General features: G+C 41.5%; 1 protein-coding gene across 1 annotated transcript; it reads left to right on the top strand.

The window, feature by feature from the left end:
* The first annotated feature begins 480 nt into the window (after positions 1-480).
* farsb (phenylalanyl-tRNA synthetase subunit beta) lies at positions 481-21,953 on the top strand. Its single transcript, XM_079559482.1, has 18 exons — positions 481-587; positions 2,296-2,351; positions 2,437-2,591; positions 3,645-3,717; positions 3,796-3,911; positions 4,015-4,165; positions 4,338-4,446; positions 6,177-6,247; positions 6,333-6,394; positions 6,906-6,957; positions 7,035-7,096; positions 7,184-7,391; positions 8,066-8,146; positions 8,253-8,345; positions 8,437-8,554; positions 9,431-9,583; positions 19,793-19,940; positions 21,102-21,953. Exons 1-18 carry the CDS (start codon positions 530-532, stop codon positions 21,865-21,867), a joined length of 2,532 nt encoding a protein of 843 aa, XP_079415608.1. The 5' UTR covers positions 481-529; the 3' UTR covers positions 21,868-21,953.

Genomic DNA, 21,953 nt, shown 5'->3' with positions numbered 1-21,953 from the left:
TTTTTACAGATGAAGTCTATGCGGTGTTTCCAAGAGAAGGGACGGCCTACCACCACACCCAGATATTTGAAAGACTCCACCTGTTGATTGGTTTGTTATTGATGGTAATGGGAGCTGTAGTTAACAGCTTTAATCTCAATACAACCTCCTCTGTTTCTTTTAGTGTATATTAAGAATGTGCCCCTGGAACTAAAATATTTGCAGTCATGAGATCTTGTTGTATTTGTAACCAGTTGTATGTTGTATTTGTAACTAGCCCTAGTAAAATGGGCTAAAATAGACCCAGACTCAGTTGTACCAAAATTGGGTGTAAACCATAGATTTAACATACAAGTAAACAAGGCCAAGCGAAAAAAAAAGAAGGTAATTAGGCTATATTCAAATACATTAAACCAGAGTTCCACCTGAAGGATCAAACAGTTTAATAAAACATTGATAATAATATTTCATTCCAGTCAGGCAGAGCAGGAGGCAGCTAAACCCCCCGTGTCGGGTCCTTTCCGCCGGGGCTAGCAGGATTAGCAACAACATGCCGACTGTCGGGGTAAAACGGGACCTTCTTTTCAAAGCCCTGGGCAAAACGTACAGTAAGTTTGAGTATAATGTACTTTTACACCACGGGCAAAGCGTGTTTATCAATGCGTGTCCCTCTGTGAGTGACCATTTACAGATAAAGCACGAAAAGTTCACTTATTAGCCGGTTAGCATCCATCCATGGTGACGTTACTCACATGTAGTTTTAGAAAGGCAGTGTTGTCATTTTATTTTTTATGTCACTAATTTGTGTGTGATATTCTGGACAGTGTTTTGGCGATAGATTTACTTACTCAGATTTGATATTACGTAGATCAAGTGACACACAACACACATGTCAGCGGGGTTGCATCATGCTGTGTCCTGTCATTCATTCAGCCGAAGTAGTAGTAGTGATTCAGTAGTGAAGTTCTTTATTGTCCAATTTTAAATAACTAAAATGAATACTGGTCTAGAAACAAAATGGCTCTGCAAGTGCATAGGAAAACATTTTTTTTTAACTGTTATTATTTGATGATTTCATAGAGGAAGAATATGGCATTTGATATGCAAATATGGCCCACATTGTTTGAAGGATTTACATTAGATTTCTTGTAAAGTCCGGCTTAAAATGGTTTGTTTTATTTCGTTGACATTTATACATGTTATTACAGAAAGGAGTTTTTGTTATTGCAGGAAAAAAACATCTGTAAAACTTAAACCTTGTTTTATTGGGTTAAAAGTTAATTTAGAGTTCGGGAATGTGACGTCATATCGCTAAGCATTATGGGATTAGCAGCAATTGTAAATTAATGGAGATTTTAAAAGTTAAAATACTGGAGTTATTGTTCACATTAAAACACTTGGACACCACAGTGTGTTAGATGTATTTACCAGCAGTAACTCTGCAGCTAACGGAGTTGTTCCACGGCTTTTTTCTCCATTTTTTATACTGTTTTTAGCTAATGTTAGTCTATGGAAATGTATGCTAACAGCTGTAAAGATGGCGGATCTCCATGGTAACTGTGGACTTTCCCGAACTCTATTAATATGTTATGGAATTATTAACATGGTTTGAATATGAAACCATTAAAAGTCACTATATGAAATATTGCAAAATTTAAGGCCTTAAAAGTCAAATTAGATCTGATTCAAACTGCCATTCAATCAACATTTCTTTGAAAATCTGATTCATTCTTTTAGACAGAACCCGCAGCCATGATATTTCTCAACTCTTTTTACTGCAAACATTTGTCAAAAACTATGGTCTAAAAAAAATTATCTGCACGTTCTGACTGAAATTTTACTAAATGTTTGGCAGAAAAGTTCACCATTCTGTCCAATGAATATCAAAATATCCCCCATTCCCCTGTTTGGAATGTTTGCAAATCCTACGAATTAAATATGGCGAGATTCTTTGTGTTTGTGGCATTAAAAATATAGTATTTAGGCATTAAAATGGAATTAAAAAGCATTACATTTGACTTGCTGCTCCTGTAGAAACCCTGAAATCCTTCTGTAAAAAACTTTAGTGCATCTTAATCTACTCATAAGAGAGATGTTGTCCCAAGACTTTTAAATTACAGATTTTCCCTTGTGAATCTGTGGAGGATTGTTTATTGAATTGAATTTTGTGTAGGTTGGACCTTTCTTTGTGTCCAGTTTATGTTTAATAGTATAGTTATATAATGAAAAACAAAAAACAACTGGATTTCACATTTCGGAGAACGCTGCTTTGTCAATCTTTGGAAATTTTTAACACATTTTGCCCTGTCTTTCCAGCTGATGAAGAGTTTGACGAGCTGTGCTTTGAATTTGGCCTCGAGCTCGATGAAATTGTAAGTAAATTGCATGTGACCGAAGTCTTTTGATTTAGGCTGTGATTTTACTTGTATCTTTATTTTTTGTTGTGATTTCCCCCAGACATCTGAGAAGGAAATAATCAGCAAAGAACAAGGAGACTCCAAAGCGTCCGAGGCGTCTGACATAATCTTGTACAAAATCGATGTTCCAGCAAACCGCTATGACCTGCTCTGCCTCGAGGGCCTGGTCCGCGGACTCCAGGTCTTCAAGAACAAGTACGGTTGAAATTGTGGAACCACAAATCTTATGCTGTCCTGGTTGGAACAGGGTTTTTCTTGGTTCTAATGGTTTAGTTCTGCTAAAAAGTTAAACTCTTTGTCAGTACACAATAAATATTTTATAAACCAACAACAGTTTACCAAGTGCTGCACAGGCAAGGGTTGATATAATGTCAATAAAAAGAAAATTGCACACCAACTAAGAGCAATTATGAGTGTGCAATACAGCAATTATGTCCCCTAGAGGCCATAAGCGCCACTGCACGTGTCATAGCAAGTTGCGTTTTTTTGCTCATTAATTGTCCGTGAGAGTAAATACTACACTGACAGAAAAGACAAAGGGAGAGAGGGATATTGTACATCCAATTACACAATGGAGGTCATTTTATTTACTTAAACTTGGCTCTAAATACTGTTTAAGTGGCGCTAGCGCACAGTTAGCTTTGGTTGTGTATTGGTGACTCCGACCCGGAGGCAGGAAAGCTGCAATTGTGGTTTTCTAAAGACCCCCCCCAATCATCCCATTAACACGTGTTTTACCCCCAGAGGGACTACGGAAAATATGTATTAAGGTCAACAAGTAACTTAGTACTGCTTTAACAGAAATCTTAAGTAATTTGTTTTTCAGCCCATTGTGTCCAAACAAGACTTCAAGAAATACTAAAGCAACACCAGAACGAGGCTAAAATTGAACTCAATTTGGGAAATGATAACTAAAGCTGAAGTTTTGCAGATTTATGAGTCCCGTGCCTTTATGGTTGCATAAAATGAAAGACTTCTTGCGATACCGATATTGTATTACCTTTTATTGTGATACAATATGTTTTGTGTTATAGTGCTGCTCTTCTCTGTACTGTTGTTTGTTGCTTTGTGCTTATACATGTAATGAAAATAAAGTTGTATATTCTAATCTAGGGCTCCACGATTAACCTTTATCGAATCGAAATGGAGGTTTTAGCTACTGTGATAACCGAACCTCGAGGCGTTTTTTTCGTGCAGCCCTAATCTAATCTAATCTAATCTGATGTAATGTAACGTCTGGTTGTGTAGGTTGGAGGCCCCGCGATACAGACGTGTCCGCCCTGCGAGTGGAGAGCCCCAGAAACTCATCATCACGAAGGAGGTGAAATATTGGATTGTATTCGCTTCTGTTTATCATTCGGCCCTATCAAATCTATTCTTAATGACTTCTCTCTCCCAGACTGCAGCCGTCCGACCACACGCCGTCGCCGCTGTGCTGAGGAACATCACCTTCACTCAGGAGAGATACGACAGCTTCATTGAACTGCAAGACAAACTCCACCAGAACATCTGCAGGTCAGAAAGGCTAAACTCAAACGGAACTAAATTAGGAAAGTCATGACTAAACTTTTTGCACATTTAAGTGACAGTGCATATTTGTTTGCTGCTGATGTTCTAGAAAAAGGAGCCTCGTGGCCATTGGGACCCATGACCTGGACACCATCTCCGGTCCGTTCACCTACACCGCCAAACCTCCTGCTCAGATCTGCTTCAAACCCCTCAACCAGACCAAAGAATACACCGCGACCGAGCTCATGACTCTGTACAAGGTGAGGAGGACACAGTCATTGTTTACACCTGCTTCTGGGTCCTTTATCATTGATCTTTCCCTTTTTTGAAGCTGAAATAACTTGTATGTTTGTAAAAGAGACATAAAAGTTTGGTTGCGGCACCCTCTGCTGGCAACAATGAAACATAACGGTGCTTTTTCTTGTTTTCCAGACTGACAGCCATCTCCGACATTACCTGCACATCATTGAAGACAAACCTGTGTATCCCGTTATCTATGACAGCAACGGCATCGTTCTCTCCATGCCTCCAATCATCAACGGTTCGTAGATGGATTTTGATAATTTAATGAAGTGCAACAGGTCTCGGGATTATTGTTTTGGATACATAAATGGTGATGTTCAGACTGGGCTCCACAGCAGCACCTTGGTCTGTTCTCATGTCACCACAAAACGGCATAGTCCAAAAAAACTGTCTCCTTTAAATGATTAGGTTATTAATGTCTTGGCTTCCTACAGTTACTTTATCATTACCAGATCTGGGGAATTGTGTTTCAGTCCACATTTATTTCGCAAGAAAACTGATTCATTACCAAAAATGGGAATAGATCATTAAGACCGGCAGTTTGAATGTGACCTATTTGGAGTTTTAGTTGACAATTATTGTGCTGAGTATAAAGACAATTTACTGGTCATTAACTGTGTTTCAAGCACTGGACTTTAATGTGCATTTGGAAGTTGTGTATATGTAACGAGGGATCAAAACGCCAAATTTTGCATTTAAAAGCCTTAATTTGCTTTAAAAGTTTATTCTCTCGCTCGTGGTGGTTTGTGATTTTTGCAAATAAACGTTTATGTGCATTTTGGAAGTTGGAAACAGATTAATGGCATAGAGTTTAATTTAGCAAATAAGTAGAACACGTGACTGTTGGCAGAGGCGACCTGGAGACTGGAGAGGACTAGCCTGGCCTTATCCATCCGTAAACTCTGGTCATTTATCATTTCCCTACATGTACGTCTGGGCTTGATCTCAGTGGCCGCGTTACATCGGTTGATTTTCTACCTACCATTCAGCGAGCGGGGGAGGCGGGTGTTATCGGTGACGTCAAGCATTTGCGCCGATTTGCGGGTTGTAGTTTGGCAATGGCGGCGGATACGAAAGTAATGGAAGCTCTTCAATCCGTCCTGGCTCGGCTCCTTAATATCCAGAAATGAACATTGAAGCCTTGGAATGTGCAAGGAATGCTCCCAAGAATTATGATGGCTGCTTCGCTCACTCGGGCGCATTACATACGTCACGACCAAACACTAGCGAAAATCAGATCCAATCGTTTCAAAGGAGTTCACCCCTCCCACCTGATAACGGAGCTCAATAGTGAAGTTAAAAAGCCCAGAGATGCAGACACTTCCAGATTTTCATTAGAAAACATAGAAAACACACTTTGGTATAGTTTGTCCCATATTGAAAGTGCTGCGAGACTTCAGAGTAGTTAAGATACTTTTTCTTCGCTTTAGCATGTAGGTAGCCTAAACAAACATTGCATTACAGGTAAAAGAAAAAGAACAACTTATTCTGTCAAGGTTTATTATTGTGGTCAAAAACAGAAAAGGTTCACACCTCTAGTTATATCACCCTGTGCTGGCTAAATGCTGCAGTTGCAGCATTCAGCCGACTGCCTAAAACCCGGAACCACCGCTCTTTGATGGAAACACATGTAAATCTGTTTTTCTTTGACGCATTATGCAAATTTTAGATTGATGCGCCATTTTCTTTGATGGAGACTCAACTACTGATGAAGATTTCAGTGTTGACAGTTTATGTAATGCTGTTGCGGAGTTTCTGATAGTAATTAGTGTCTTTGTTTAACACTGCAATCCAGAGACAGTAATTATCATGTGGAATTGAAAAGCTCGATCGATGCCTCTTTTGTTCCTCTATAAATTATTCAAAATAACTGAATGGTAAAAAAAAACTTTACATTTAACAAGCATTAAGCATTCAGCCTTGATTTCAATTTCAATGTCAGTTGTAATTTCTGCTGTTATTTTCCAGGGGACCATTCAAAAATCAACCTCAAGACCAAGAACGTTTTCATTGAATGCACTGCCACGGACCTGACCAAGGTGAAGTGATCAGCTCTCCACACGTTGGTTTGTTCTTAAAGCTAAGCAGACTTGCACTAAGTGACCTTTCTGATGTCGCTGACAGGCCAAGATCGTTCTGGACATGATGGTGACCATGTTCAGCGAGTACTGTTCTCAGCCTTTCACGTAAGTCACTGCCTCCAACCTCCACAATTAAGAAAAAAAACAAATTTAGGTTCTTCTTAAGACTATACTTGTGTTTATCTTTCAACCAATAACAGCCAAGTCATTAAAGTCATTAAATACTTAGTTTTAAACCATCCATCTCTCTTTGAGCCTTTAAGATGGATTTTTGGTTTGAAGCAAAACTCAAATTAGCAAAAACTTGTGAGAAAGATGAAAAATCAAGGCAATCTTTCTGCATCAAAATTCTGTTTATTGTTTCTCAAAATACAACAACTTTATTCCAAGGGGCTAATTATTTCAAAAGGTCTTTCAAAACATTGTGTGCTGGTTGTTTCTTTAGCTCATGCGTAGCGGACAGAAAATAACTTTGTGACTCATCAAGCTTTTATAGAAATATAGAATGTCGAGAGCTTCTGGTCGCTCCCAAGCTACAGTTTAGAGACCTGACCTAATGTTCGAACTGAAAGTACTGAGAAAAAGAGGAATTAAAGGGATTTTTGTTAATTACCAGGGTCGAGGAGGCTGCAGTGGTGCACCCAGACGGCAAGACCTACGTTTATCCAGTAGGTTTTTTATTATCTCAGGTTAATTCACGGTCAGTACATATAAAAAATGATGCTAAACATCTTTATGACTTCAGGAGCTGGCCTACAGGACGGAGAAACTGTCCAGTGACTTCATCAACCGCAAAGTGGGAATCAAGTGAGTCGTTTGCGCTCATTGTTCTCGAGCCTCGACCGGACAAACCTTTCATTTCTCTCACTCTTTTTTGCGTTTTCTTCACCCCAGCGAATCGACGGAGAAGATCGCGCAGCTCCTCACCAAGATGTGCCTGAAGTCCACGGCCACGGGAGCCGGCGACGAGATCGAGGTGGAGATCCCGCCCACTCGCTCCGACGTCATCCACGCCTGCGACATCATGGAGGACGCCGCCATCGCCTACGGGTTCAACAACATCGCCCGCACCACGCCCAGAACCTACACCGTCGCCAATCAGGTCGGAATTTTTTTCGTCTTTGGTTATGTACTTTCTACTTCACCACGTTTATGAACTGGATTAAAAGCACAGTTGTTCAGATCAGAACTAACCAAAATCCTCATCAGCCCAGGCCTCCATTACAGAACAACTTTCTAATCTTTATTTCAAATTATAAGATGTTGAATATCAATGCTCAGGAACGTATGTGGATGATAATATTTCTGTTTAACTCTTTGAAAGTCAAACACTACTTTTTTATAACTTAATGCACATTTGAAAGTGGGTTTGTTTTTGAAAATTCTACTTCAGTCGATGATTTGCTCCTGTATTTTTATTAACTTTTGAACATTTAAAACCTCCTCCACCACTACTTCTCCTGGGCACCTCCACATTTTGATGTTTTATAACTTCAAATAATGTGTATGTATATGAAAAAGCCAGTTGATGCTTGTGTGTTGGTCAACAATCAGGATTTCAAACTGTCCTGAATTTATTGACAGTTTCCGGTTCTATGTTCTGCAAAAAAAATACTGTCCGTATAGAAGAGCCTAGTATATGTCATTTGATATTTACTTTTATGGAAATCCGTTTGCTCCTTGCTTTTGGTGAGTCTATGTTCATGAATGGTTGTACATGCTGAGTAAATAAACTATATGTTATATGTTATGTCATGGTCTGCTTTTGCTCTCCAGTTCCCTCTAAATAAACTGACAGAGCTGCTGAGACAAGACCTGGCCGCAGCTGGCTTTACAGAAGCTCTCAACTTTGCTCTGGTAAGAAATCCATCACCTAGACCGAACAATGTCTGATAATTTTTTTAAATTCCTGTTTTCTTTCGTTCTTTACAAACCTCTAAACTTTGCCTATTGTTGTTGTTAGTGCTCCCAAGAAGACATCGCGGACAAAATTGGAAAGAAGATAGAGGACACAAAGGCTGTTCACATCTCCAACCCCAAGACAGCAGAGTTCCAGGTAAACAGAGCACTAATACCATTGTACCAGCAGAGGGCGCCATCTCCCTCTTGTCAGAATCCCCGCTCACTCTCCCTGCTTGTCCCTTTAGGTGGCGCGCACCACCCTGCTGCCCGGCCTGCTGAAAACCATTGCAGCCAACAGGAAGATGCCTCTGCCGCTCAAGCTGTTTGAGATCTCTGATGTGGTGCTGAAGGATCAGAAGAAAGGTAGGAGGGGAGGGAGAAAATGTGTGAAAACAACTGGGCGAACAGACAAATCAGGCGGACACTGTTTTTCCTATTCAGACAATTGATGATATTCTGCTCGACAGGCTTTAGATTGTGTGGGAATCTCAAATAAAGTTTGTTTTAGATTGGTTTACAGGGTAGAACTAATGCCATGTGATTCCTGTGGAAAGTATAGCTTAAAGATTTCCTCCAGTGAAGTGGCATTAGTGACACTCTGACTCACTCATGGCCCTTTGGTACAGAATGTTTGCATGCAAACAGTTGTAGAAATATGGCCATTTTGTCATGTCACATTCTGTACCCACAACAACATAAACAATGTCAAACCAGGCAGAACAACACCTTTTTTCTAAGGATTTTTGGCCTGTTTACTTAGACAGGACTTTCAGACTAGCAAACAGTTGGAGCCAGGAAACCGATAATATAATTTTGTGAAGTCAAGTGGTCACCATTTACTGTTACTGAAGGCCAAAACCTTCCTCAAAGAAATTCTTGTTGAATTTCATGCTGCATCGCCTGCGTAAACTGTTAAAGTCGGAGATAGTTGAGTAAAATCTCTCAGCTGTTGCCTTAACTCGTTTCTAGCTCTCACAGACACTTCCGCACATTCTGAATGGACCGTCAATGCTAACGCTGTGCTAGTTTAGCCTCTGACTTCCTGCTTCGCGCTGGAGGAAAAAGCACTTTATTTTGATCCACATGCTCTGTTTTTATTTCACAGATGAAGTGTTTACAATGTAAACCTAAGGTCCCAAATGAAGTTTACTATGCTACAAGAAAATCATTTGATCACCACAACTTTAATATTGTTCATATAAAACCCGCTGCTGACACTCCGCTCCCCTGTGGCCTCAGATGTGGGAGCCAGGAACAGCCGGCGTTTCTGCGCGGTCTACTACAGCAAGAGCCCGGGGTTCGAGGTGATCCACGGCCTGTTGGACCGGACCATGCAGCTGCTGGAGGTGAAGCCAGGCGCCACAGACGGATACCACATCCGGGCTGCAGACGGTGAGTGCCGCGCAGGCGTGGGAGATGCAGGTCCTACTGTTCAAGGGAAGGTTTTTCGGGGCAATGTTGAAGATATTTTAAGGTACGCTTTGTTTGTTTTTGTCTTAGATTTTTTTTTTTTACCTCAGGTTGACAGGTTATGGTAAATCACTTTTATTTAGACTTTTCTTCTTCTAATCCTGGATTTTGTTCTGTAATATATCAAAACAAATACTGTATGTCCATTTTTCTGCTGTTAAAGTCCATCTTTCAAATTAGTTTAATTATTTTGAATGATGTTTTTAATTTAATTTAATTTAATTTTTAATAACTTTCCTTTCATTTTGATTAGTTTTTCATTCGTTGACAAAAAGTTAGTTTTAGTCAAAGCTTAATTAAAATTGAGTCACTCTTTAGTGGAACATGGTTAAAATATTTTACTCAAATTTAAGCTTAACGATGCAAAATGCCATGGTTAAATGTGTCCAGTAGTAGTTCTACTCTTAAGCCGTTGATCCACAGAACACGGCTCTACCGCACCCACTCGCTTTGTCACATATCGACTCAACCCAGTACACGCTTGTCTATCAACTACACGACACCACGCAGTTGTTGGGGTCAGCACCCCCACAGAGGAGCATGTGGTACAAATCGTCATTAAAGTTTTGTAAGCCTTGATGAGAACAAATGTGGACAAATGCTCATTCAGAGGTGCCAAGGCAAATAAAACAAAATAGAAGCCGCTAAAAGACAAACTATGAAGGTAAGCCACATACAAATGTTATGCTAACCCCAGCCAAAGGTGCGCTAACAGCGGCTAAATGCAGCGGCAAAATTCCCCTTTAGAACAGCGGTATGACGTGAAATATTAAATCTGTATAGTTATAGTGAGGTGTCCTCTCTCTGATGCCAGCATCTGTTCACGTCATGTTAGTCACGTTTCAGCCACGCAGTCACGCAGCCTGAGGTTGATGCCAAATATTCTACCTCTCCAGACCAGGGTTAACCAGGCATTGGGCTCAGTTGTGTCTGTCTGTGAAAAAGGGGCTAAAGCTACTACATTTTGCCAGACCAGCATGGCAGCATTCCCACATTGCATCGCTAGATGGAGCCACCGTCGCAAACGGCGAGCGAACTTTGTACTAGAGGAAGACAAACACTGCCCCCCCCTGACTCACAGGACACCCACCACTACACCCCTCACCCCCACCTGCCTCCTCACCAGGCTTCACTACTGACTCCTACTGACAAAACAATTCAAAAAGACATAGCTTAGGGCAGCTTTAAAGCTTCAAAAGTATGCAAAACATGACTTCTACTGGGAAATATGGCTGTACAGCTGATAGTAAACTGAATAGAAATGGCCATTTTATATTTACCAATTACCATATCCTTTACAAACAACTAATTGGACTGTCTTATTTGATTATATTGTGTTAAAACTCTCTTAATCTTGTATCTTAGATCTTCTTGTATTGGTCGTTCTTGCTCATCCACATAAACTGAATCTTGATGTGTATTAAAAGTCACCAAAGTGTGCGCCTTACTGGGACAACAGGGGGAGGGGCGACCAACCACAACCTCCACTGCAGTATGCCGAAGCTTAAATGATAAATATCTTAAGGCTGGATTGGAACATGAAAGGGCGGATCCCGCGGTCGTAGCAAATCGGGGGGCGTTGAGATTATGCTAAATCCAAACTAAAAGCCAAAAAATATATTTAAAAAAACAGAAAACACATAGTCTCCAGCTTCGAATGCTATTGAAAACCGGGGGGAAGTGAAAACAAAAGGAGCTTACTGAAACATGGGAGACACGTGAGACGCTCCAGTGTAAAGATAATGTTACCGCCATCTCCCACTCCGCTGTCCAGCCCTAATCTGATGAGCATTGATGTCGGTCGGAGTCGTGAACCGGTTTAGAGCGGAAAATCATCTTATTTTGAAGTGCGCCTCGGCCACACGATGCATCTTTCAACAAATCTGTCACATTACGGGCAATTTTTAGTGTGCTTTATCAGTCGTTTCTAGTGTTTGTGTTAAGAATCATCTAGTAGTCGGTAGTAATTAGGGCTGGGGGTTTTTTCGATACCGATACCTGAACAACCTTTACATAAATATTTGTCTTGTAGAACCAGAAAACCGAACAATGTGTGGAAGAGCTGCAAATGTACTGGGTTCATCTCAAGTGTCAAGAAATGTGTGAAAAATGGGGAATAATTTGTGGAGAATTGGGAGAAATTGTGGCAAAAATAAGGAAAAAATGTGTAAACGGATGAGGCATAGAAATGGGGAATACATTTGGGGGAAATTGGGAAAATTAGTAATAAAAAAATGAGCGGAAAAATAATGAGAAAACGAGAAAAAATTGGGGCAAAAGTAAGAAAGAATGTGTAGAAAAATGCAGCAAACACTAGGCAAAAAATGGGGAAAAAATAGGCACAAAATAAAACACAAAAAATCATTAATCTGAGCTGAAACCACTAAGTCACTTCCCTAATGCTTTCCCCTTACCAACAACATCAATACTTGGATCTAAAGATAGCTTGTTTGGCTGAAATTGCACACAACTTTCCGCGCAAAGGTTTCTCATTTTCTCCATATGTTACATTAAAATTTGGCGTCATTCCATGTGTTTGATGGAATGTTTGCAAATATTAAGCAAGGAAATATGCACCGTTTGAAGTTTTCTAAAAGTTTCAGTGCTTCCAAACTGGTTTAATTTCTCCAATATGAACTGAATCTTGAAATAAGGATGTTTTGCATTTAGATATTTCCAGCCAAATGGAGCCGCCCTGGAGTGCAGCGTTTAAGCAAAATGTGCGGGGACAGTGTCCAAACAAAGTGAGAAAATCTTCTGCTCAGTTTCCCTTTAACATGCAGCCTGTCACGCTCGCACTCTCCCCTCACCCCTCTATCCTCCATCCCTGTCCGGCACGTGTCAAGGTCACACGGCTGAATATCCACTCCTCTCCAGACTGCTGCAAATCAATGCGCTCAAGTATCAGCAAACGAGCGCAGCAGAGAGGAGACTCGAGGAGACGTTTGCTCATGTAGACGAGGAAGGGAGCAGGAGAGGATTCTCAGCTGGGAGGATATAGGACTTAGGGGACAAGAGGGGGGACGAGGTGTGGGACAGGTCTGCAGTGTTGGTGCAGGAAATGCATGTCGCGCACTGAGAGAGGGGGGACAGAGGCCCGAAAGCAAAACAAAGGATTGCTTTATGAGCGATCGCGATGTCGTCTCATCCGAGGGCAATTTGATGTATTTAATATAATATGATTGGCAAAAACAATGTTCACAAACTGGGCATTGCTTCCTTTGCGCTGTAGCAGATCAGTTGTTTGCCAACCCTCACCCTACCAAAATCGTAGCACTTTATTTTACACTACCCTTGATACATTGGACCTGCCAAATTTAGTAGAATATAATGTGTATTGGCAATTGGTAATTGTTGCAAAGCAGATTACATTGTACTAAATGTTGCTGGGTACAATGCATCAAGCTAGAGTAAAATAGTGTGACCTTTTTTTTTTATTAAATTTATGATTCAGTTCTTTTTGTTAAAACCATTCATGAACATTAAGAATGGAGAGGAAGAATTAAACTGCTATGCTAGAGCGAATGTTTGTAAAGGTTTAAACTCATAACCTGGTGAAACTCAGATTGATGTTACAGCACCTCGTTCACGGCCAGTCTCATAATGTAGCAGAACAACAAATGAATGAACAAATGAAATTAAAAAATGGTGTTTGCGTTTGTTAGTCAGCATACAGAGGCTGGTGTTTTTCCGCCATTTCTGTGTCGTTAATTAGACATCAGTTAAAGTACTTCTTGTTGTCGGCTGTGTACAACCCATCCACTCTCAGCAATACTGCCACGCGATTGGTCCAAGTCTTCCCAGATGGATTTTATGCAAGACTGAACATTTGTATCTCACAACAGTCCAGTTTTCAGCGCAAGGTTACTAAACTCCAGCAGTAACAGGTTGACTCATAGAAACATGGAGAGACGATAAACACACTGCCTCCCAGGAAGACTGACGCAACAAAGGTATTTCTGGAACTTGGGCAGTTTGACAACTCAACAATCATATAATTGTTTTGTTTATACATTGTTTGGATTGTCATCAAAGTGGTGCCACTGCTTGCATGTTTTGCCACTATATCTATTTTGTAAGATACCCATTCTATTGGCGTGAAATAATGTAGCTTTCTTTTGAATAACCCTCAAGCGCTTCGGAGTCAGACTTCCTCTTTGGCCTATTTGATTTCTTCAGCCTCACACAACTGGCGGACAAAGCAGGATCAGGGCCCACGCTACGGAGTCCCAAAGTGCCACGCTGTTGGCCACCGCCGGCAGACACAGGCTCTCGGACTTGTGTAGGAAATGTTACAGTTTGTGCCAGGGCTTTTTACGAGCGGATTAAACAGCCCATAAAGCCTGTGGAAGTCAATGATAGAAGGCAACAATTTCAAAACCTATTTTTAGTTGATTGGATGACCAAAAGGAGACTGTCTTTCCTCGTTTCTCCTGTTTCCACAATAGCCCGACCGCTTAGCCATATGTCGGCGTGACTTTGACCCCATTATGAGGTCGTGCCCCGGGCTGAGAGCTCACCTGTGCCCCCCTCTCTCCTCTGGATCTGTCCTTCACTGGAGCTCTGTCACTGCACTCCTGTCGAGTGTCGTCAACATCACCCCAGCTCAGAGAGTGTGGAGAGGGAATAAATGCCATTTCAGTGGGGCGCTCCCTGGAGGCTGTGAATACTCATAAAATACTATTCTGCATAACTTTGGGCCGATGCACTTTGGAGAAAACGATCAGGCACAGAATGCACAGCACTTAAAAGACATATGCGTCTGTTTCACTTAACAACCGTGTCCAATGCGAGGTCCTGGCCCCTGCTCCCTTCAGAGGGACGAGTCGGTCACATGTTCCCTTTGTTCAGTCTCTGACCTCTGTTCAGCTTCATGCACCTCTTTACTGGTGGATCTGGCCATAAAGCTGTGTTTGGAACCTCTTTAAACTGAACTAAGGGCCATTATATGATCAATAGTGTTTGTCTTGACACTAGGGATGTCCTGATTATTTAGTTTTACAATCCCGACGCTACCTCTTTCTGCTGGACAATAGGTTGCATTCATGTAATGATGACCCTATAGTTAATTATCAAAATGAATGACAGGTCAGTAATGAAATTGTAGGATTGGTGGCATTATTCGGTCATAAAAGCACAATTGTCAGTTTAAAGGACTTCAATGTTTGCGGACCTAGTCTCTGAATTATCTGAAACTGATGATGAACATTAGCACTTTTTGTTAGAGGCGTTTGAACTGAGCAGTTGACCCACTGTGGCCGTTACTTGTCAGTAGCATTTGCTTGTGTAACTTTTGCTTTTGTGGGTTTATAATGTAATTATAGATACAGCTTTTATCCTGACCCTTTTATGTTGTTATTGAATCAAATGTATGCAGCTTATGTTGTTGTTTTCTACATTGTGAGAGCTAATATTACATACATTTCCATGTCTCATTCAACACAAGCTAATATACCGGCTGCTACTGCTATCGTTAAAGTGCATTTTGAGGCTCAGAGAATCATAAATGAGGCCCAAAACTGAAGAAGTTTAATCAGGCTGAATATTTACAAATTAAAGAAGTCACAAACGGTGTGATGCACAGCCACCAGGTGGAGCTGTTTCCCCAATAACGAATCTTGAGAAAGGAACCATGAGCTGGTTATTATGCCTCCCGATTGTCTTCTGACAGGGAACTGATGCGGGTTTTTTTTTTTTTTTAGATCAACCTGCCCAGGAACTACACTTGTCCTGGTCAATGTGTTTTTGTGCACCGTCCCAGTTCAAATAAACCATACTATACCTATATACATTTCAATTGTGAATCAATCATAAGAAGAACTGTTAATCACCAAAGGCTGATTTGATCACATCAAATATTGTCTATTATTACAATATGATGTTGATACTGACTGTTGCTGAAGTGCTGTTTTGGAGTTGGAGTTGTCTTTCCACCACCATTCGTCTTCAAACTTTGCTTTAGTGGTCACCTCATCTATAAACCTAGAAAACAATTGCGATATTCTTCATTCTCTAGCTGTCTGAATATTGTCATATACCACATTGCAAGTTTTTCAACCGTTTTAACACTGTGTTTTCCATTGAATCAAAACCACTATCTCAATAATTTGATTTAAAAAATCTGGGTAACCTCAGTTACTTTGGGATACGGATTTTGTGTCATCTATAATTGCCATAGCGATAAAGTTTTCAGCCTTTACCACAGAACCTTCAAATTGACAGGGAGCAGTCAGACACAAATCTTGTCACCGATTTTAATCAGACCAAAGGGTTTCTATGACGACAGAGGGGGTGCACAGAGACATGGCATTTTCCCATGATGCACTGCTGCCTCTGCCCACGCTGCTTCGCTAATGGCTCTGGTGCCCACTGATTAGACTACGCATGAGGGCTCCCGCTGAACAGCCACAGAGAGTTGAACCGTGTTTTATTGGCTCTATTCTTTTCATTCAAAATATTAAAGAGCAAATGCTACGAAAGATTTTTATTATAAGGAAGAAGTAGACACAACAGAACCTAAGCTACTAAAACCTTTATATCAAATACATTCAGAGGTCATATATCATAGATTTTGTAATCATTACTTAGTTAGTTAGCAATGTTGAGAGTTCCACATGTGGACTTGCTCATGGCCCTCATGTGCAGTATGCATTTTCAATCAGGAAGTATAATTTCCCCACAGGCACTTTCTTTACTATGATTGGAACTGTAAAAATAAGTGCAATATGTATTTATTTCAATATTTTAACCATAGACTTATCTATCTGAGCCTGTTCCTTCGAATGTGTAGATTCAGATTTTGTTTGCCAATGGCTCCTAGACCTGTTTGAATTGAGCGTTCTATCCCCATTCAAATGAATGGTGAAGCCAGGCCCAATACTAAAGTATGGCGAGGTATGTTATCTGCGTTTCGAGGCATTTATATAATTTCTGTGTTTTTTTATGTTGTTTGGGGGCATTGGGTGCACATTCAATCCTACAAAGAGCAGAGACGTGGCTGATTATGATTTAGCCTTTAGCTCAGAACTCACTTTTATACACCCAGTTGTCTCTAAAGTAAAATCTCAAAAGGTCTGTATATTCATTTATTTCTTTGACTTCGACATTATGTTAATGTGGTTGATGACTTGACAACAGCTGAAAACATCTGGATCAATTATAACTTGCAAAGTCCGATGGCTAATGCTAATTTGTTCTTCCCTGATGTCACGGGCATTTTCCAAGATGACACTGCCAGGATACATCGGGTTCAATGTGAAAGAGTGGTTCAGGGAGCTGCCGCATTTTGGGCTTTACATAATTTTAAAAGGATTGATTTCTGACTAAGTGTCTCTGTCAGTGTTTTGGGAGAATACGTCTCTGGTTACATGGACATTGGCAATAGACTGTAATTATATAGGCAGCTTATGCAATATCCCCTCCCCAATGGATCATAGGCAAGGCAAGTCTATTTGTAGAGCACAATTCATACACAAGGCAACTCAAAATGCTTCACAGTTGCATAAAATTACAAGAAAACAGATCAAATCAATAAAAACATCAACATAAAATTCAGTAAAAGGCAAGATTGAGATAAAAGACTTTCAGTCATATGCACGGGCAAAAAGAACTGTTTTCAGACTGGATTTGAACATTGTCAGAGTTGAGGCCTGTCTCACATCCTCGTGAAGACTGTTCCAGATTTTAGCTGCATGAAACTGTAACGCAGCCTCACCGTGTTTAGTCCTGACTCTGGGAACCACCAGGAGACCCCTCCCGGAAGTTCTCAGGGCCCGAGATGGTTCATACGGCTGTAACATGTCAGAGATGGACTTTGGTGCTAAACCATGAAAAGACTTGTAATAAGCAGAGCTGTTTTACATTTTATTCTCTGAGTGACAGGAAGCCAGTGCAGAGACTGGAGCACTGGACTAATATGGTCGTATTTCCTGGTTCAGCCAGTTAGCAGCCGTTACAGTAGTCTAACCTGCTGGAGACAAATGCATGGATCAGTCTCTCTAAGTCTGGTTTTGACACTATTCCTCTGATCTTAGCCATGTTTTTCAGATGGTAAAAAGCTGCTGATGTTATTGCTTTGATGTGGCTGTTTACGTTCAGGTCTGAGTCCATGATTACTCCTAGATTTCTAACCTGATTTTTTGGTTTTAGAGAGAGAGACTCAATGTGACTGATAACACTTTGTCTTTGTGTCTGTGGGCCAAAAACAATGATCTCAGTTTTGTCTGAATTTAGTTGGAGAAAGTGGTTTTGCATCCACAAACTGATCTGTTGGATGCAGTGACAGAGAGTATCTACAGGCCCACGTTCACCAGCCGTCCTGTTCCTAAAATTCTTAAAATTGAAATGAACTGAATATTTATTTGAAATGTCCAATTTAACTATTCACATAATTACAAGCAGAGAATAATCAGTATTACATATATTATTATTTATTTCCCCCAAATAGTGCAGCCATAGTGGTCAGGCCATTTGACCCAGTCCTGCCTCCTCACTTTTGCGATCGCTTCTGTGTGTTATCTGGTGAGCCAAACTGGTTGAAAATTGCCTGCGTTGGTTTCCCGCGTCACCACCGGCCGCACCATGGCAACTGTATAAATAGCCTCCGAGCATCTTAAATATCCAATCGGTCACTGAATCTCCCGCTCCACTCGAATCATCAACCGCTTTCCCTCCTACTCTCTGCCAACTTTCGAACGGAAACCCAATTTCACCACAAAGCTTCCGGAGAAGAGACAGTTATGCTGCCAGAGTAGCCATTATCTTTAAGACCCATCCGTCCATGAAAGCAGACTGTCTGCGGCTTGGGGAGAAGTCACAATATCCGCTCAGGGATCTCTTGAAGACAAAATATTTTGGGGTGACACTGCAGGCCCATGTGCAAGCTTTCACCTGGGAACAAAAGCAAAAGCCTGCAAAAATCTATTATTTCGTTCAAATAAAACAGCAAAGATTAAAGATACTGTGATGTGTGATTTACTCAACATGACCGGAGACTGTCCTCAGCTGACACCGCCTTCGCCCAAAAGGATTACATGTGCTCAGGTGTAGGCGGCAATTGCTTTCAAATGATGCCATTACTCAATGCAAATGAATTGTTCCTTCATAAGCACTGCCGGGAAAGGGCATTAACTGGGGCTGTTTTACATCTTCATCAGGCTGTTCATGGACTTCAAAACAATTTGCCGCTCCAAAAATCCACCCCAAAAATGTAATGTAACAGAAATCAAATAAGCTTATCCATTTTTGGCTTGGTTTCCATTCCGTGTCTATATCCCCTCTGACCTCCACCGCTCACAGTCGACATCAAGGCTGCTACAAGTTCACTTTACAATGACCAAAGTTGACCGAAGTCCTACGTACTGAGTAGTCTGAACATGAGATGTTAAATCCGTTGACAGCGGCCAAGGGAAAGGCTTTACTTTAACAAGGAGAGCAGCCATTGCCTGATTTCAGGGCTCCTGAGTGGAACATGGGCCCATCTACACAAAGTCTAGATCATCTCTACGCACATCATCCATTCAAAACCGCTCCGGGTTCCGAGCTGCTGCTGTTCCAAAGCGCTTCAGTTTCATGGTTTGAACAGCATTTGTCTTATTGGCAAATGGCAACAATTTTAATGGAGAAATGTTTATTTATTCATGCAATGGAACATCCAGAGAACAACTGTCCTTCAAAGCATACATCACTAGTATTGTGCAAGACTGACTTTTTAGAGCATTGAACCATGTCACAATGTAATTCTCTCATCAAAAACAGACACAGGCACTTGGGCCACACACTTCTCTAAGTGTGTGTAATATAGTGATAAGATTATTTACAAATACTTGCAAAAAGCAACTCTTTAAACCAGTATTTTCTGAATTGTTTCATGAATTCTGATTTAGGCTAAAGAATACGTCTCTAACTATTACGTCCCTGTTATTGAAAAAACATGGAAAGCTCTTGAAGCATTTGGCACTCCTTTCTTAGAGCTGTTTGAACAAAAACGGAACTGACCCACAATGTTGTTAGTTGTCACTTGTGTTTTAGCATTTTGAGTTTTTCATGTAAAGTGCATAACAAATTAAAGGTATGATGTTATATTTATGAGCCACTTTTTTTTGACCCGTTCTTTTGCTCTGGTTCTTTCAGACTCCACCTTCTTCCCGGGCCGCTGTGCCGAGATCTTTGCGCGCGGGCAGAGTGTCGGGCGCCTCGGGGTCCTTCATCCAGACGTGATCACGCGCTTCGAGCTCACCATGCCCTGCTCCGCGCTGGAGATGGACCTCGAACCATTCCTGTGATTCTCTTTTATATTTATAACTCAGTATACCACAAACTACAGTGCATTCTTAAATATTTCCATGGCATGATTTTAAAGCCATAAGTCTTGCGTTGTTGTTGTCGTCGTTGTTGTGTGCAAAGGGTGATTCTCAAAGCTCGGGTGTCTTGCAAAGTTGTGTTTCAATGTCGTATCATATCTTCTGTTACAATTCCGCTGTACCTTTGCTGCAACACTTCTCAGTCTGTTCATCCATGGAGCCTTAGACCTTGCTCACTCTGTTAAGTCTGTGCTATTGACCACTTTTCGATGGACTGCGCTCACTGGGATGTGAAGGAAATGACATTGATAAAAAGGCAAGGCACCTGCTTTGAAAACTACCCAAGGCGTGTGCATAAAGTTTTGAGAATTTAATATATATAATACTGAACAACCTGTAGTGTTATATTGAGGCGGAGGACTGGTCACACCTTTGAGTTTGTCATAATTCAGCTGTTTGTACCACCTCCAAATTCCACCAGGTCGAGATCAAATCAGGATTAAACAATGTATAAAAGCATCTAAAAGCAACCTGGTCTAAATTATGTAGAATTGGGTGATGACACACAACAGGGCACAGCTGGTTGGTTTTCATGTTGGGTCGGGTACCACCTGAAACAGTCCCACTGCACCAATTTGAAACTTTTTTACCCCCACATAATGAGTCCCAAAGGAAAAAACTGTCTTCTGTTTTTAAGGTGAATTTGTGGACATAGTCACTGTCCTGTCTGTCTGAACATAATGCCCTCCATCTAAAGTTGTCGAGGATGATTAACAAAAATAATCATTGTAAGAAAGGATATTGTTTGTGTAGTTTAGAAAACAGTGCTGTTGAATAAGAGCCGTCACTTAGCTGGCACAGTAAAGAATTGGAATTATCCCTGGAAGCAAATTGCTCCCATCATTCTCAACACTTTCTTGATGCACCTCCTGTGAGTTGGGTACAGTTATGTGTTGCATGATGATATTTAACCTGTTCCCAAAGTAAAATATTAAAACCTCAAGTTTGATTCTGTGCCTGTTTGTGCTGTGCTCCCGGTGTGTGGGCTCTAATGCATGCCAAATCCCCGTTAAGTGTGTGCCTTGGAGCTGTTGCCTGGTAATTAGTTACTCATTCCGTGTTGCTTTGTTGCCTTCTAGTGGCCACACGACTGAGATTTCCCTATCCCACGACGTTCCCATGAAGGAAACCATCCAGCACAAGTTCTCGATGAAATCTTCGCAGTCCCCCGTCCGACCAGCTTCCACCAACACCATCTTCGGGGACATGAGCACCCCGGCCGGCCTGAAATCCCTAAACGATTATCTCGCCGATAAAAGCTACATCGAGGGGTTTTCCGCGTCCCAAGCAGACATCGAAGTGCTCGAAGCCATCCCCGACACGCCACAATCGAACCTTGCCCATCTTTTACGCTGGTACAAACACGTCAAGTCCTTCTGTCGAGAGAAATCCAGTCTACCGGCGACAAACAGCAAATTCGTGCTCGCTAGTGCTTCTCAAAACGATGCAGCGAAGGACGAAGATGACGACGACGTCGACCTGTTCGGCTCCGACGACGAGGACGAAGAGGCGGAAAAGCTCAAGCAGCAACGTCTGGACGAATACGCCGCCAAAAAGGCCAAGAAGCCGGCGCTCATCGCGAAGTCCTCCATCCTTCTGGACGTCAAGCCGTGGGACGACGAGACGGACATGGCTGAGATGGAGCGGCGCGTTCGCAGCGTGGCCATGGGGGGGCTTCTGTGGGGCCAGTCCAAGCTGGTGCCGGTGGGTTACGGGATCAAGAAGCTGCAGATCGGATGCGTGGTGGAGGACGACAAAGTGGGCACGGACATGTTGGAAGAGGCCATCACCGCCTTCGACGACCTTGTGCAGTCTGTGGATGTGGCCGCTTTCAATAAGATCTGACAAGAAATGGGTGGTTGTTCAAACTGATGTCTTTTGATAAAACACCAAATAAAGGGATATACCTTTTGACAGAATGCCTGGATTGT

The sequence above is a fragment of the Gobius niger genome (genome assembly GCF_951799975.1).
Source record: "Gobius niger genome assembly, chromosome: 1".
Taxonomy (NCBI): Eukaryota; Metazoa; Chordata; class Actinopteri; order Gobiiformes; family Gobiidae; genus Gobius; species Gobius niger.
This window is presented reverse-complemented; position numbering and strand designations above follow the sequence as displayed.

Excerpts from the sequence above, each read along its gene's own strand:
- farsb (XM_079559482.1), top strand. The coding sequence starts at position 530 with ATGCCGACTGTCGGGGTAAAACGGGACCTTCTTTTCAAAGCCCTGGGC. Across the intron at positions 4,166-4,337 it reads AGCTCATGACTCTGTACAAG|ACTGACAGCCATCTCCGACA; the intron begins GTGAGGAGGACA and ends CTTGTTTTCCAG. Across the intron at positions 8,147-8,252 it reads AAGCTCTCAACTTTGCTCTG|TGCTCCCAAGAAGACATCGC; the intron begins GTAAGAAATCCA and ends TGTTGTTGTTAG.